Source organism: Polypterus senegalus, chromosome 4 (genome assembly GCF_016835505.1).
Source record: "Polypterus senegalus isolate Bchr_013 chromosome 4, ASM1683550v1, whole genome shotgun sequence".
NCBI classification, from domain to species: domain Eukaryota; kingdom Metazoa; phylum Chordata; class Cladistia; order Polypteriformes; family Polypteridae; genus Polypterus; species Polypterus senegalus.
This window is the reverse complement of record NC_053157.1, coordinates 39,459,021-39,473,480: the sequence shown is the minus strand read 5'-3', so window position 1 is coordinate 39,473,480 and position 14,460 is coordinate 39,459,021. Positions and strand designations below refer to the sequence as shown.

Sequence of the window (14,460 nt, the reverse complement as noted above, 5' to 3'; positions counted from 1 at the left end):
CTCTGTGGTACTGCGAATCAAAAAAAATGGCCAGACTAAATCATTTCCTTATGTTTTTTCAAACAGTTATGAGTAAATCTGTGCAAATACCTGAAATGCTTAGTTTCTCACCCTGACGTTTGGTGGTAACTGAAAGGTGGGGCCCTAAAAAATGTTTCTCAATTATGAAAGCTACTATGTATATTTCTCACCAAAAAATACATAAATTATTTCAATGCATTTTAGTGATTGGACTTTGTAAGCCAAATTTACCTAACATAAAACTGAAAGCATAACTATGTGGCAAGGAATGCATTGTGGCAGTCATGCTCTACCACTACTCCTTAACCACTACAACTGCTATTAGAAGATCAAAACCATTACTCACACTGGTTCAGTTTTTTTGATAATGTTTAATTTACAGATTGTATGTGTTATTCCAAAATGATGTAACAGGCTAAATCAGTGCCTCGCTTTCAAATTGCATCTGCTGTTGGACAAAAACATAACACATGCTCAGTTCAGTCCAGAGTGAAAAGAAGTAAGGAAGACACTGTTGTAAACTGCCAGAGACAAAGGCTTTCTTTGAAAGCTAATCCTAAATGTGATGTTTTCTAAGAAAATAAAAATATTACACAAATCCAAGCATCCATTCACTTGTTAACCGAACCACATACAATTATTTGTACAAATTTGAAAATTGGCCTTAAGTAGTGTATCAGTTAATCTATACCATCTTTTAGATGTTGTGAACTTTTAAATTCAGGTTGTCGCAGGCGGCTGGGGGTGTCAGACCCAGCCGGGAGTCTGGAAAGACCGTGAGGCAGACTATAAATCCCCCGGGACACGAGGGGGCAATGGCCCTGGTTAGTGAGGGGACCACAGGGACGGGGCGTCGAGGCTCAAACCCATTGGGGCCTGTGGCCACCACCAGGGGGCACCCTGAGCCTCATAGAGCCTGGGATTTCTGCTCTTCTGCCACACCTGGGAGAGTTGGGGAGGACCTTCCAGGGATGCCTAGAATACTTCTCGGTGCTCATGCGGCACTTACAATCCAGGGAGCGATGCCGGAGCGGCAATGCTAAGAAAAGAGGAGGAACCGCTGCGTCTCAAGAAGCCGCGGCAGGAGATGACGGGGAACCAGAAGTCCCTCCCTGAGGTTGGCAAAGAATTGGATGGTGTGTGTTGTGTTCCCGCCGATGATTGGTTGGAGGCAGGACCAACGAATGTCCATCCTGAGCCATGGGAGAACCCGATAGAGCTGGGAAGAAGGCTTTGCACTGCGGGTTCCGTTGCTGTTTGCGGCTTGGCACGAGCCGGTGGATTGCCTTCTGAACGCCGAGTCACTTCCCCGGGTGATACATGCCCTCCGAGAGTTGATAGACGAGCTGGAGGGGAAGGCGATCGCGCCTCTGAAGACACTGCGACAGTGGACTAAGTGGTGTGGCGTTGGATTCTCCGGCCAGGGGGATGTGGCAGTGCAGGTAGATAATACCTGTGCCATAAAGGGAAATGGAGAGGTGTGCGAAAAGGTCCAGGTATTGTTTGGTTCCGGTGACAAGTAGCCTCGCCTCCAATTGTGGACACGACCTTGAGGGCTGATCGTGTGGTGAAGGCAGAGCCAAGATGGCCGCTGATGAGTGCCGGGGGTCTAAGAGCTGTACTCCCAGAATCAGCGTCAGTCTCACACCGCTCTACAGGGGAACAGATGGCACCAGGTCTCTTCCTTTCCCATAGGGAGACTCAAACCGTCAGCGTGCCCCAGAGAAGAAGGAGGACCCAGAGGAGGAAAGCCGGCTCTTCCAACAGGAAAAGACGTGAGCTCATGTACAGTGACGGGCTGCCTTCTGCAGTGGCAGAGGGAAACCCTGATATCAGCAGGGAAGACGGGGGTGCGAGCGGTCCCATTGGACACACTAAAAGAGAGGACTATCTATTTCCTTTCATACAGTGACAGAGATACCTTTTTGATTACAATTCATCACATAAAACATGAAAATTCATTAGGTGAGTTTTAGGATCATGGTACTTTTTAGTATTTTCTTTTCTTTCTAAATGAAGTTTTTACAGTGCAAGTTCTTAATGATTTTAACAAAACATACTGTGCCTGATTATGTATAAATTTCTTATATTACTAACCTCCAAAATAAGAACCATCCGTAAGCTTCATCTCCTTATTTAACTTGGTAATTACACTGGCAACACCATGCTGGATGAAGTACATTTTCTTTCCAACTGTCCCTTCTCGGATGATGTAATCATTTGGCTGGAATACTTCAAACTTTAGCTTACTCAGCATTCCTGTTACAAAGTTTGGATCCGCATTAGCAAACAAGGGCATGGTGGCAACCAGTTTCCGACAGTTAAAGTTAACAATTTCCTACAAATTAAAAACAAGAAAAGAGACAAATTAATCAAATTGTTTTCTTATAATTCAGTGTTACAATTTGGATACATTCTGTATTAAACTCTGGAAAAAAAATAAACATCAATCTGTAAAACAAAAATGTTCATTTCGCAGCACTGTTTAGGTATTGCTTCGATGGATCATTCATTCATGAAAAGCATTTTTCAAAAAAACATCAGTGAGAGGTTAGTAAAATACTTCAACTGTAAATTATGATTTGTAAAATACAATTTCACATGTTTGTAAGAATAGACTCTGGCAGTTACACATTTTTGTTAGAGCATTTGGAAATTATATCACCTGTTTCGGACATGTTTTTAAACTATATGGTATTTTATATCAAGGTAGATATTGTTTCAGGTGAAATAATCACAATACACCTTGGACTGTTTTAGGGACAGGAGGAATGTTTATGATAGTAGACTGCAGATGATGGAGGAGCTATTGGTGACACCATAGACTTTTGTTAATATGAAGGACTCCTGTCTATAATTTTTTAACATATATTTATAAATTTGTTTAATTATCAATTAGTTTTTACAGTTACATTGAAGTTAATACTGAAGTTTGGACAGTATTGCATTTAGTCAAATTAATCCTGCAATAGAAAAGTTTAAAAAGACCCAGAGACCTAGTAGATGCTACCTTATAATACACCAAACGAACCTGGTGTCTCAGTGATGTTGTTTTGATTAAAATGTGAAACTGTCAACTGGCATTTCTTCTTGAAATCATTTAAGATAACAGATATTGTCCTTTTGATCTTGCTAAATAAATATCATTTGCTACCATGAATATTTTATTAGTATAACATATAAACAGCACATGAAGGCAGATATTAAATCAAAGCAATCACAGCATCCAAACAAAGTCTTCTCACTGTAAGAGGTGAAATAATTATATGATACTTAGCACTTGCCTTAAGAAATTCTTAACATTTGAACCGTTCCATAAATAGCTGTAAAATTTACATTTTTGCATAGTTACAGAATAAAATATAACAGGAGCATTGTACTTTAAATAGCACAGACATTAAAGATGAAAACCTAGAATTCAGATAAAAACAGTTACATAAATATATATTTTGACATAAGACTACATTTTAGAATAGATCAGTTTTCAGGTTATGCACAAAGGAATGTAAAGACATGTTTGAATAAAATAAGGAGAAAACTGTAATAAAATGCTGGAGAATTCCAATAGAATTTAAAATTTTTTAAGCATTTTGAGCACCCTTTTTACCTATTTCGCTATGTATATACAATAACTTAATACATTTCAGTTAAGCTGCACATCTAATCCTCATCACTTTCAGTTCCTGATTAATAAAAAATTGTGTTTATTAAATGGACAATTGAAAAAAATTGATGAAAAAATATTCTGGAGTAATATAGATTTTTTTTATTTGCTGAACCAGCCAGAACAATGTCCAGGTAAATAAAAGTGGGAAATTAGAATTTTTAATTGGACACATTTTTTACACTTTATCCATTCACCTTTTGAACAACCATATTACAGTTAGTTCTTTCTGTTGAAATAATGGTGAACCAAAGCTTATCTGAATAAAGTGGAAAATGAAATCATATACAATGTGAGGACTAATAGATGTATTTACTCCTGTTCTTTATATTATTTTTTCACATCAATAGCACAGGGGTTACTCACACAGCTACAGAGACTTGGTACAACAGCCAGCCCAATTCTTATCAGTTTTGAGCTTGTGCACTTTCTTTGTGTTAGATTAAATGGTGACTTTCAATCGGCCTAATATAAGTTACTGTGGGTGTGTTTGTAAGTGTGTTCTGAGATGGATTGGCACCTCTACAGCTATGAATTCCGAATGCAAAAAACTCAGAGACAGACTTGTGGCTCTGGAAGATGGACGCAGAAGGAATAATATTAGAATTAGTCTACCTGAGAATCGTGAAAGTCCAAACCCAGTGAAATACGTAGCTGAACTATTCTCAAAAATAATTGGAGAGGACTTTAAATCAGATACTGAGATAGCGGCAGCTTATCGCATACATGGATCAAATACCTCTAAATCTAGGACTCTAATTGTTTGCTTCAAGAGATTACAATTTAAGCTTAATGTAATGTCACTTCTCAGACAGAAACAAGAGATTATATTTGAAAATAACCACATTCATATTTTCCCTGATTTCTCACCCTCAACAGCTGCTAAACGTGCTGCTTTTTACAACATTAAACAGCAGTTACGGAAAGCCGATATCAGATACAGCCTCTTGCATCTTGCCAAACCGAAAGTGGATATTCAAGACAAATATTACATCTTCTTCACCACGGAGGAAGCAGAAAAGGAGTTAAGAAAGCTGATCCCGACACTTTTTTGAAATATAATAGTGAGTTGCATCCTATCATGGCATGACAAGAAGATATTACCTGCTGTCTGATCCACTTGCAACAATACTGGTACCATAATTATATATCCTTTTCTCTTCTCAGCCACTTTCTGTTTATGTTTTAATTATAATTATACACGTATGTGTGGAAGAAATTAAAGTAGTTTTTTTTTTTTTAACTATTCTAAAGGAGACTGTTTAACATCATACTCTTGGTTTATTGTTATTATTGCATTAGGGTTTACTATGCTTATCCAGGGCCAATTTTTAACACCATTCCTTGGGTTTACTATCTTAATATTTCAAGACTATTGAAGATCATATTTTATGCTTATAGCATTTAGACTTTATCAGCAATAGATATCTGTACTTTTTATCCTCAAACGCTGCTGTTGGGGGGCTTGTTTTGTTTTGGACATGCTCTGTTTCTAGGTATTTCAGAGGACTGGAACTTTGTGAAGTGGGGTCCAACCTCACGTGGAGAAGCAAAATGGGGGCTGGGGGGGATAAGGGAGGGAGAGAAAGAGAGCAGGTTATATCTAATCTATCCTTTTAATCTTTATAATTATAATTACCAACGTAACAACAGGCTGCATGGCAACAACTCATGCGAAAATTGGAAATTAAGATTAAAGCAGTCTCACTTCCAGTTAAGACTACAAAATGACATCAAAATCCAGAATCAATCTCTCCATGATGGGACAGTTGACTTTGTGAGCTGGAATGTTAAAGGCCTGAATCACAAATTAAGGAGAAAGAAAGTATTCTTGCACTTAACAGGTCTAAAGAGTAAAATATTATTTTTACAGGAGACCCACTTACTAAGCAAGGATTAGTTCTGGCTGTAAAAAGACTTTACTGGCCAAATGTTCCATTCCAGCTTTACAAAGAAAACTAGAGGTGTGGAAATTCTTATACATAGAACAGCCTCGTTTGTAGCATCAGATGTAGTATCTGATCCTGAAGGGAGATATGTGATTGTCATGGACAATATATTTAACTGTAAAGTGATTTTGATAAATGTTTATGCACCCAATGTCGATGATAGGGAATTCATGCAAAATGTATTTGCATCCATTCCCACTGTGAACACTCATAAAATTATAATGGCTGGGGACTTTAATTGTGTTTTAATCCACTCTTAGATAGGTCTCCTGTCACAGGGGTGATGACATCTAACACTACAAAGACAATTACACAGTTTTTAACTGATCACAACTTATCAGACCCCTTGAGGTTTCTAAACTCAAACTCAAGAAAATATTCCTTCTACTCACCAGTACATCATTGCTACTCAAGAACTGATTATTTCTTTATAGATAATTTCTTGCCTACAATTAAATCTTGCAAGTACGACACTATTGTTATTTCCGATCATGCCCCTCTGATCTTGGAGCTAAAATCATTATGGCCCAAATACTCATTAGCAGAGGAGAACTATACAGAATTTATATCAAAACAAATCTGTTTCTTTCTAGAGACAAATACATCCTCAGAGGTCTCTGCAGGAATACTCTGGGAAACTCTAAAGGCCTTCTTAAGAGGACAGATTATTTCATATCTTTCCCACAGAAATAAATTGGAAACCAAGAAGGTATCAGAGCTAACCAGTGAAATTACTAGACTAGATCAAGAACATGCCAGGTGTCCAAGTGAGGCTCTTCATAGGAAAAGGCAGGCTCTGCATTCAGATCTCAACCTCTTAACAACCAAAGAAACTGAACAACTCATTTTTAAATCAAGAAATTATTACTAAGAACATGGAGAGAAAGCTAATAAGCTTTAGGTCAACAAATCCATGAGCAAGAAGTTTGCAATGCAATCCCAGCAATCACCAACACGAACGGAGATAAAATCATTGACCATAAAAATATAATGCACACATTTAGAGACTACTATAAATCCTTATATTCTACTGAGGTTAAAGAAGACAACACACAATCTAATGCATTTCTGGATGCATTACAGATACCACAAATAGATACTCTTAGTGCAGAGGAATTGGATAACCCTCTGGCGCTATCAGAATTACTAGATGCTATAATGTCACTTCAGAGTGGGAAAGCAGCAGGCCCTGATGGCTACCCTGTCGAATTTTATAAGAAATTCCCCACTCAGCTAGCTCCCCTCTTATTAGCAACATTTACAGAAGCTAGAGACAACCAAATTCTACCTCAAACTTTTCGCCATGCATTAATCACTGTCTTTCCTAAACAAAATAAGGACTTATTACAATGTGCATCATATAGACCGATTTCACTTCTGAATAATGATTTTAAGATACTCTCCCAAGTCCTAGCTAGAAGGATGGAGACAGTGCTGCCTTCAGTAATATCACAAGATCAAACTGGATTTATTAAAGGCTGACAGCTTCCAATCTTTGACGCCTGTTTAATGTAATATATCCACCTGCAAATTCAAACACCCCAGAGATATTATTGTTGAATGCAGAAAAAGTATTTTATATTATTGAATGGAACTACCTTTTCACTACATTAGAGAAGTTTGGATTTGGCCCGAACATTTGTGCATGGATCAAACTACTGTATACCAATCCAGAAGCTTCAGTTTGTATTAACAACATATGTTCAGACTACTTTAAACTAGAACGTGGTACCAGACAAGGATGCCCCCTATCACCACTACTTTTGGCAATCGCCATTGAACCACTGGCAGTTCACTGTCGAAATGCTTATCAGATAAAGGGGATTATCAGAGAATGACCTGAACAGATAATTTCTCAATATGCAGATGGTATGGTACTGTATATATCAGATCCAAAAAATACTGTGCCTGCAGTCTTAATAGCATTTACAGAATTTGAAAAGATTTCTGGTCTCAGAATTTATTTGAATAAAAGTGTGCTCTTTCCAGTGAATTCTCAAGCATACAATATTAGATTGGACACCAAAAAATTTAAATACCTACGGGTAAATATCACAAGTAAAAATAAAGCTCTTTATCAACAAAATTTCTCTGTCTGCATGGAAAAAATTAAGCAAGACTTGCATAGATTGTCAACCCTTTGGAAATTTGGAAATTGGTGCAGCATCAGATCACAAGCTTCCTGACGTCTGTCCAAGTCAGCATCTGATAACTCGTTAACGTGCAATGGACACCAACATTTAATTTGCAAGTCCTGTTTGATGTGTTTTCGCATTGTCGATTCCGCTATTCCCAACTCAGCAGCATGTTTACGAGTGGATTTCATGGGGGATCGTTGGACAGGCTCTGCCACATTTGCACACGTTTCGTGCCTTATGGATGGTCTTCCACTTCGCAGTGCATCTCGGACGCTGCCCGTTGCAAAAGCCTTCTTCTCCCACTGCAACAACGTCCTCTTTGTCGGCGATGCCTTCCCAAAACGCACAACAAAGTCATCCATGACATTTTCGATCGATTTCCCAGTAACAGGCCGCTCATGAACCCACACAATGGCCACCAAACACTCCTCAATTGTGAAAACACTTGTGTCACCCATCGCTTCGTCTTGGAACGACTGCCACGTTGTTGCGATTTCTTGAGCGGCAGCAGGTGGCAGCACCAGTCAGGATGTCAGAAACACACCTTGAAATACCAGGAAGACTTGGGCTGATGTCCACAGGAACCAAATTGTCATGGTTATTCCTGTAAATGCTCCTAAAGATAGGGGTATACAGACTTTGTGCACACCCTGTACTCTAAGCGTCAACTTTTTATTATATTTAGAAAAAAATAGCCTTTGTTTTTATGGGTTGTGTTGGCCAATAATGATATAGGGTGGCATGGGTACAACATTTGAAATCAAACTGGGAACAAATAATCCATGACTTTTTAAGGCAGGAATTGGTACATCAAAATTCTTCAATACCATCTTCATTCATTTTTAAATGTTTTCACAAAACATTCATTTTAAAATTAGTTGTCCTCCATTGAAAGAAAATACCTATTTTTCTTCATTTAAAATGCAGCACTTTCCCTGTACCAGGTGTCTTCCATATTAAACGATTAGTTAATCATATAGTGTTTCAGTATGTCTTGGCAAGCTAACTAATGTAACTCATCTCTAGTAAGAGTATCACATTTCTGATCTCTAACATGCACTGAGAACAGTTTAAAAATGATACTATTTACAAAGGCATCTATAGAGTAACAGCCTTTGTTCTTTGCTTATTTTACAGATAATGTTCACATGACAAGTGTAAAACAGATTACAAATTGCACATTTTCCATGATAATGAAAGTTGAATAATGCCACTTTTTTCAGTTTGCTGACTTAGTCAATGCCCCAATAAACTTTTCTTCTTGCAGTCTCAGAGGCCCTTCATGACAGTTAACTTTGGGTTATGTTTATAACAGAACCAGGAAGTTGTGATTAGCCTTTGCACAGGTTTTGTGTTAATAGTGAGAAAAAATATAACATTTTCCAAAAGTAAATTTAAGGAGCATTGGAAGTCTAATGAAATTATAATTAGTCAAAGTCCAAAAATGTTATTTGATAAAGGATGACAGACATTTAACAAATCATAAAATCATAAGGACTCTGAATTCTAAACTGTTCTGCTGTGTTATATACTATTGTGATATTAATAGAGAATCTCTTTTTATCAAAAATACTACAGAGAAATGCAACATATAGTTAAAATTATAGTGCTGATAGATATTGAGCTTATGGATCTGAACAGACTATTGTACATAGCCTTGCAGTGGTTTCCAGCCATGGCAACTGATCTCTGAAAATGAAAAAGACCATTAAAGAATAGTCTATTTTAAATTACTATTACTTTAATACTATTAAGCCAAATTTATTGGCTGTCAGTGCACTTTTGGACAAAAATCAGTTAGGTAATTAATTTAAGTTATGAGGCCAGGATAGATTCAAGCTCCAGCTAACCAGAAATGAAGAATATGTAAACTGCACACAGCCATAACCAGTCAAAAGATTTGAACCCAAGATACTGAGTCCATGGCGAAGCAGCACTAAGCAATAGCCTCCATGCTATTTAGTCTGTTCTGTTGCTGTATTTATTCTTCAGATTTCATCTGCATATGTATACTTACAAAAAGAGTCTATTGCTGCATAATGAACTGTGCATTAATTTACCACATTCAGACAATGAAATTGGCAACTTCCATTCCTTTAACAGTTATCTGACAAGCTTGGCTAGAGATTACACAGACTAATGAAGTTACCCTGAGTATGCTCTAGTGCAGAATTCTTGGCACACTTAATGCAGAACATGGGAATAAACAAATATTTAGATTTATTTATGCTGCAAATGCTACATTTGTGTCAATTTCTTTAACTTTAGACATTTAAATGTTTTTAGTGTTTACAGGCTACCTGTCTTATGAAGCAGTCTATCAATTTATAGATATTGCTGTGTTTGAAAATTAAAGATTGGTAAATATAAATCAAGAGACAAGAGAGAATTTGTATAGCAATACCAAGGCTTATAAAATGTTGAAGATAATAATTGTAAATTCTGAAATCTACTTATATACTCTGGTAAATTTCTCTACACCTCATTATGATTGTGGGCAATATGGTATGGTGGGCACTGCTGCTTCACAACTATGTATTTCTTGTTTCAGACCTCTGCTGGGTCAATACCTCTGTGAATTCTGCATATTTTTCCATGGGCATATACATTGTCCTCCATGTTCTCTGGTTCCCATCTCAAACATGTGTGATAATAGAAATGTATATCTAAAAAAGGACAAAAGTAATGTGAGCAGAAGGTAAAAAAGGCAAGATTCCAGGGATCAAAATCAAAATGTATACCCAATGGCTGCAAACATGTAAAAAAGCACAAAACTGTGTCAACAGAAAATGATAAATAATATTAATAATAATACACATAGAAAAAATATGCACAATTTAACATTCAAATTCATACCAGTTATTGGCTAACAGCCAACCAAAAACTGACATAGTGTGTGCATAACTCTGCCATGAAGTGGGCTAACAGTGCTTTCAGGTTTAGTTCCTGTTCTGTGCTTGCTTCTGCTGGGGTAGATCTTGGATTGAAGTAAGTGGGTTTCAGATGAGTGGGTATAAAGGCTTTGCAGTGTTACTTTAAAATTGTGAATATTGACTGGGAAATAGATACGCTTTCTTGAAATAGCCAGGGGATGGCATCTGGAACACTTTTAGTGATCATCTGCCCTCACATTTAATGCCGCACTTATTAACGTAACTTAATACATAACGTTTTGCGCAACATTCACCAGTTTTCACATATACAAAGTTAAATATATTAAAGTTTCTTTACTTGTATATGCTTATTTTATTAATTTAATTATATTTCTTCTTTTCTTTGATCATGTGAGAAATTGTCTTTATTTTATTTGCAGAAGCTTGTAACTTGACTGACTTTTTTGTTTTTTTCCAATGTATTTCTTCACATTAAAAAAAAAACAATCAATTTCTTGAAACTACTAGCATAATAGCATTTTTGATGATTGATGCTGAACTTTTTTATTTACTATTTCATGACTGATCTTGAACTTTTCATGGGGTATATTTGCTTTACACATGAGTGTAACTTAAGGTTTAGCTTAGAGGAAAGTGAATCAGCAACGTGCATTGCTTTATGCACCATTTTGGATTTTTCATAATTTTTGAGTTGCTTTTAATATGAGGGATGCTCAACAAGTTTCTGCATTTTATATTTTCGTTGGAAACAGTGAAGGTGGGAGGAGTAGTAATTGAGCATTAAAAAGTTGAGATGACGCTGGGAAAACTGTATCGCAAATTAAGGTGACTATGTAGAAAAGTGATGTCATTTGTTTTTGAAATTCTTAATAAATAGAGTTAAAAAAAGTGCGGAAACTTTTTGAACGTCTATCATATTTAAATGACAAACATCGTGCCTCAGAGTACAAACTTGCTGTTTAGAGCATATATTTTAATAATTCCAGTACCACAATTGTCTGGTAATATATTTCTTTAAAATTAACATAAAAACATACTTAAGTAACTACTTAAGTAACCCAGCCACAGGGGATGCACAAACCAGTGTGCTTCTTTGTGACGGTCCCAAGCCCAGATAAATGGGGAAGGATACGTCGGGAAGGGCATCCAGTGTAAAATTTTGCCAAATCAATATGTGGAAAATAACACAAAAAGATGATCCACTGTGAAAACCCCTAACCGGAGCAGCCGAAAGAAGAAGAAGAAGTAAGTACTTAAGTAAAAGTTCTGAAATTAAGATTTAGTATTTACATTTTGCTTTACAAAGGTAAAGACCATAATAAATCATTGGTAGAGATTCTTTTCTGCTGCAAAGACGTCCTTCTTGCACCCTCATTAGTTTATCAAGTCATGCACAACAGTTATGTTCAGAAAACTAAGCAACTGACAATTTAATTAAAAACTGTTAAAGCAAGATTGAAGATTCTCTAATCATTTCAAAGGGAATTAGATTAAGGCTTATTACATGGAGGAATATATTCTGTTTCAAAAACATTGCACATTTCCAGTTTTATTTTATACAACTGCATTAACTCTGAAATTATTTATCCAATACTAATTTGGAAATTAAAATTAAAGACGTTCTTCTGAAAAGTATCTGCCATTTTTTGTAAAAGACATGTTTGATATTTGTCCTTAAATTGAAGAAGATTTTGATTTGGCATTCAGTTTATTCTTGACAGTGCATAATCATGTGTGTTATTTTTAATACACACAAATCAAGCTGAAATAAAATGAATATTGTCTATAACATTTATGACATGCAAGTATGGAGATTTTGACACAAATTCATCCTAACCTCTGACCTCCCGTGCAACTTTTGAGTGCAACTTTTTGACTTTTCTGAACAATTCATGCAAAACAGGGATCAGCATTAAATTTGGATCTTGCTCCCCGTAAGGCTTCATAACTCTTGTGTTGTCATAACTGCTCTGTGATGTATCAGTTTCTGCTTGTTTTAAGTCCTCCAGTTACAGTTCTATTGTTTTCTCTCATACAACATATGTATTACACCATCTTCCATTTCCAAAAGACTTTTGTTGTCTACATTGGTTCTTCCAAGGGAGTTCACCTCTCAAATTATTTTTTCATTTACATGGTGCCTGCCTCATATACCTTTACCAAACTTTAGGAGGTATTGTTAAAAAATACATCAGAAAATAATCAGAAAAATAGGAAAATCATTACATGGAGAGCATTTGACTCTTTTTTCAAATTTTTCAAGGGAGGTCATCATAGCCTGCTTGATCTTGAAATCTGAATAGGTGATCATAAGTCGGGTCAACTTTGTGTCACAATTAAATAGAGTCTTCTGGGTATTAATTAGTGACAGAATACAAAATAGTTTATGACAAATCTTAAAAGATTAAAGGAAAATTAGCCTTATTTTAGATTTTCAGCAATGTTTTTATTTCCATGTTTGTTTTAGAATAGTCCTTCAGTTGTTGTAATTGGTTGTTTATTGTTATCAGTCTCCTGCACAGGTAGCTACCAAAATACAGACAGCTTCCAGTTCAAGGAATAAGTAAGTCTTTGTCTTTTCGCCTTTGTTAGATCTGCACAACAGTAGAAATTAGCGTTTATGTAAATGTTATGCAACTTGAAAATAATGTGCTGTGGTAGAATACTGTTAGGTTCTGTTGCCTCACAGATATGGTGTACTGGGTTTAAATCCCATGCCCAGTCATCCTCCAGGTGCAGTTTAAACACTTTTGAAAGATGTGTAGATTGGATTAACTGACAATTCCAAATTGGCGTGACCAAGCTACATAAATGACTGCCAGCATAGACTGGTCCCCTGGGGCTCTGAATTGGATTAAGTTGGTTTGAGGTTGTTAGGTTATGTTAAACTATTTCAGAAGCTTATTCCATTTTAAATAGCTAAAGTTCAAAAAATAAAAAGCTGTTGTTTTGCTGTCACCTTACTATAAAATGAGATTACTAATTACATAGTTACATGCAATGCTGGAATGTGTTTATGTTTATTTCAAGCAAACAATGAATCAGTTGTTCTGGTAATGAGGTTGTTGTGCTGTATTTTACTTGAATCCTGTAATGTAAAATAGGTCAACGAAGTCATGTTAAAGTTATCTATTTTTATATTATGATCTTTTTCTTTTTTGAAAAATAATAGTCAACTTTTTGAATTTCACTTTTTAATCAAATGTTTTGAAACACATCTCTCATCTGCCGTTAACATCAGTTCATCTGCTTTATCAAATAAAAAATGAATTAATCCATAGTGTCTACTTTACCTCTTTTAATGGATCATTTAGCTCACTGAGAATATTTTCTTCATCAAAAATCTTCCCTTGATAGCGGTGTTCATAGTAATCGTGGATTTTCTGACGCATATCAGCTGGCAGTTTATGAAAGGACATGTACTGTTCCACTTGTTTATACTGCAAAGAGGAAATTAAAACAAAATTATATTATTGATAACGCAAGTTATTTTATCATACTGAGAAAAGTATCTTATAGCATTATCTGATACTGGAACTCTCCTTCAAATAAGTATTAACAATTCACTGTTTTAAGCCATTGAGTCATAAGTGTTTTGAGAATGAATCCCACTTCAAAACCACTTTCAGCTCTCTAGTCTTTTCAATACTGTAACCCCAACAGCCACCCCTCTCCATATAATTATGCTTACTAGCTACAGGCTGTAGGTGATTGAGCAAATCGTATAGCAAAGAACATCTTTTTGGATTTCAAAGACATGTCTTTAGATTTGCATCAATAGAATAATGGAGTTT

General features: G+C 36.1%; 1 protein-coding gene across 2 annotated transcripts in view; it reads right to left on the bottom strand.

The window, feature by feature from the left end:
* LOC120527272 (potassium/sodium hyperpolarization-activated cyclic nucleotide-gated channel 1) overlaps nt 1-14,460 on the bottom strand; it is a 346,712-nt gene that overhangs the window by 89,846 nt on the left and 242,406 nt on the right. For both annotated transcript variants that reach the window (XM_039750499.1, XM_039750500.1), the window contains exons 5-6: nt 13,960-14,106; nt 2,119-2,359 (exon numbers count right to left, since the gene is read on the bottom strand). In XM_039750499.1, the coding sequence (XP_039606433.1) occupies nt 2,119-2,359; nt 13,960-14,106 (388 nt within the window). The remainder of the gene's footprint in view (nt 1-2,118; nt 2,360-13,959; nt 14,107-14,460) is intronic.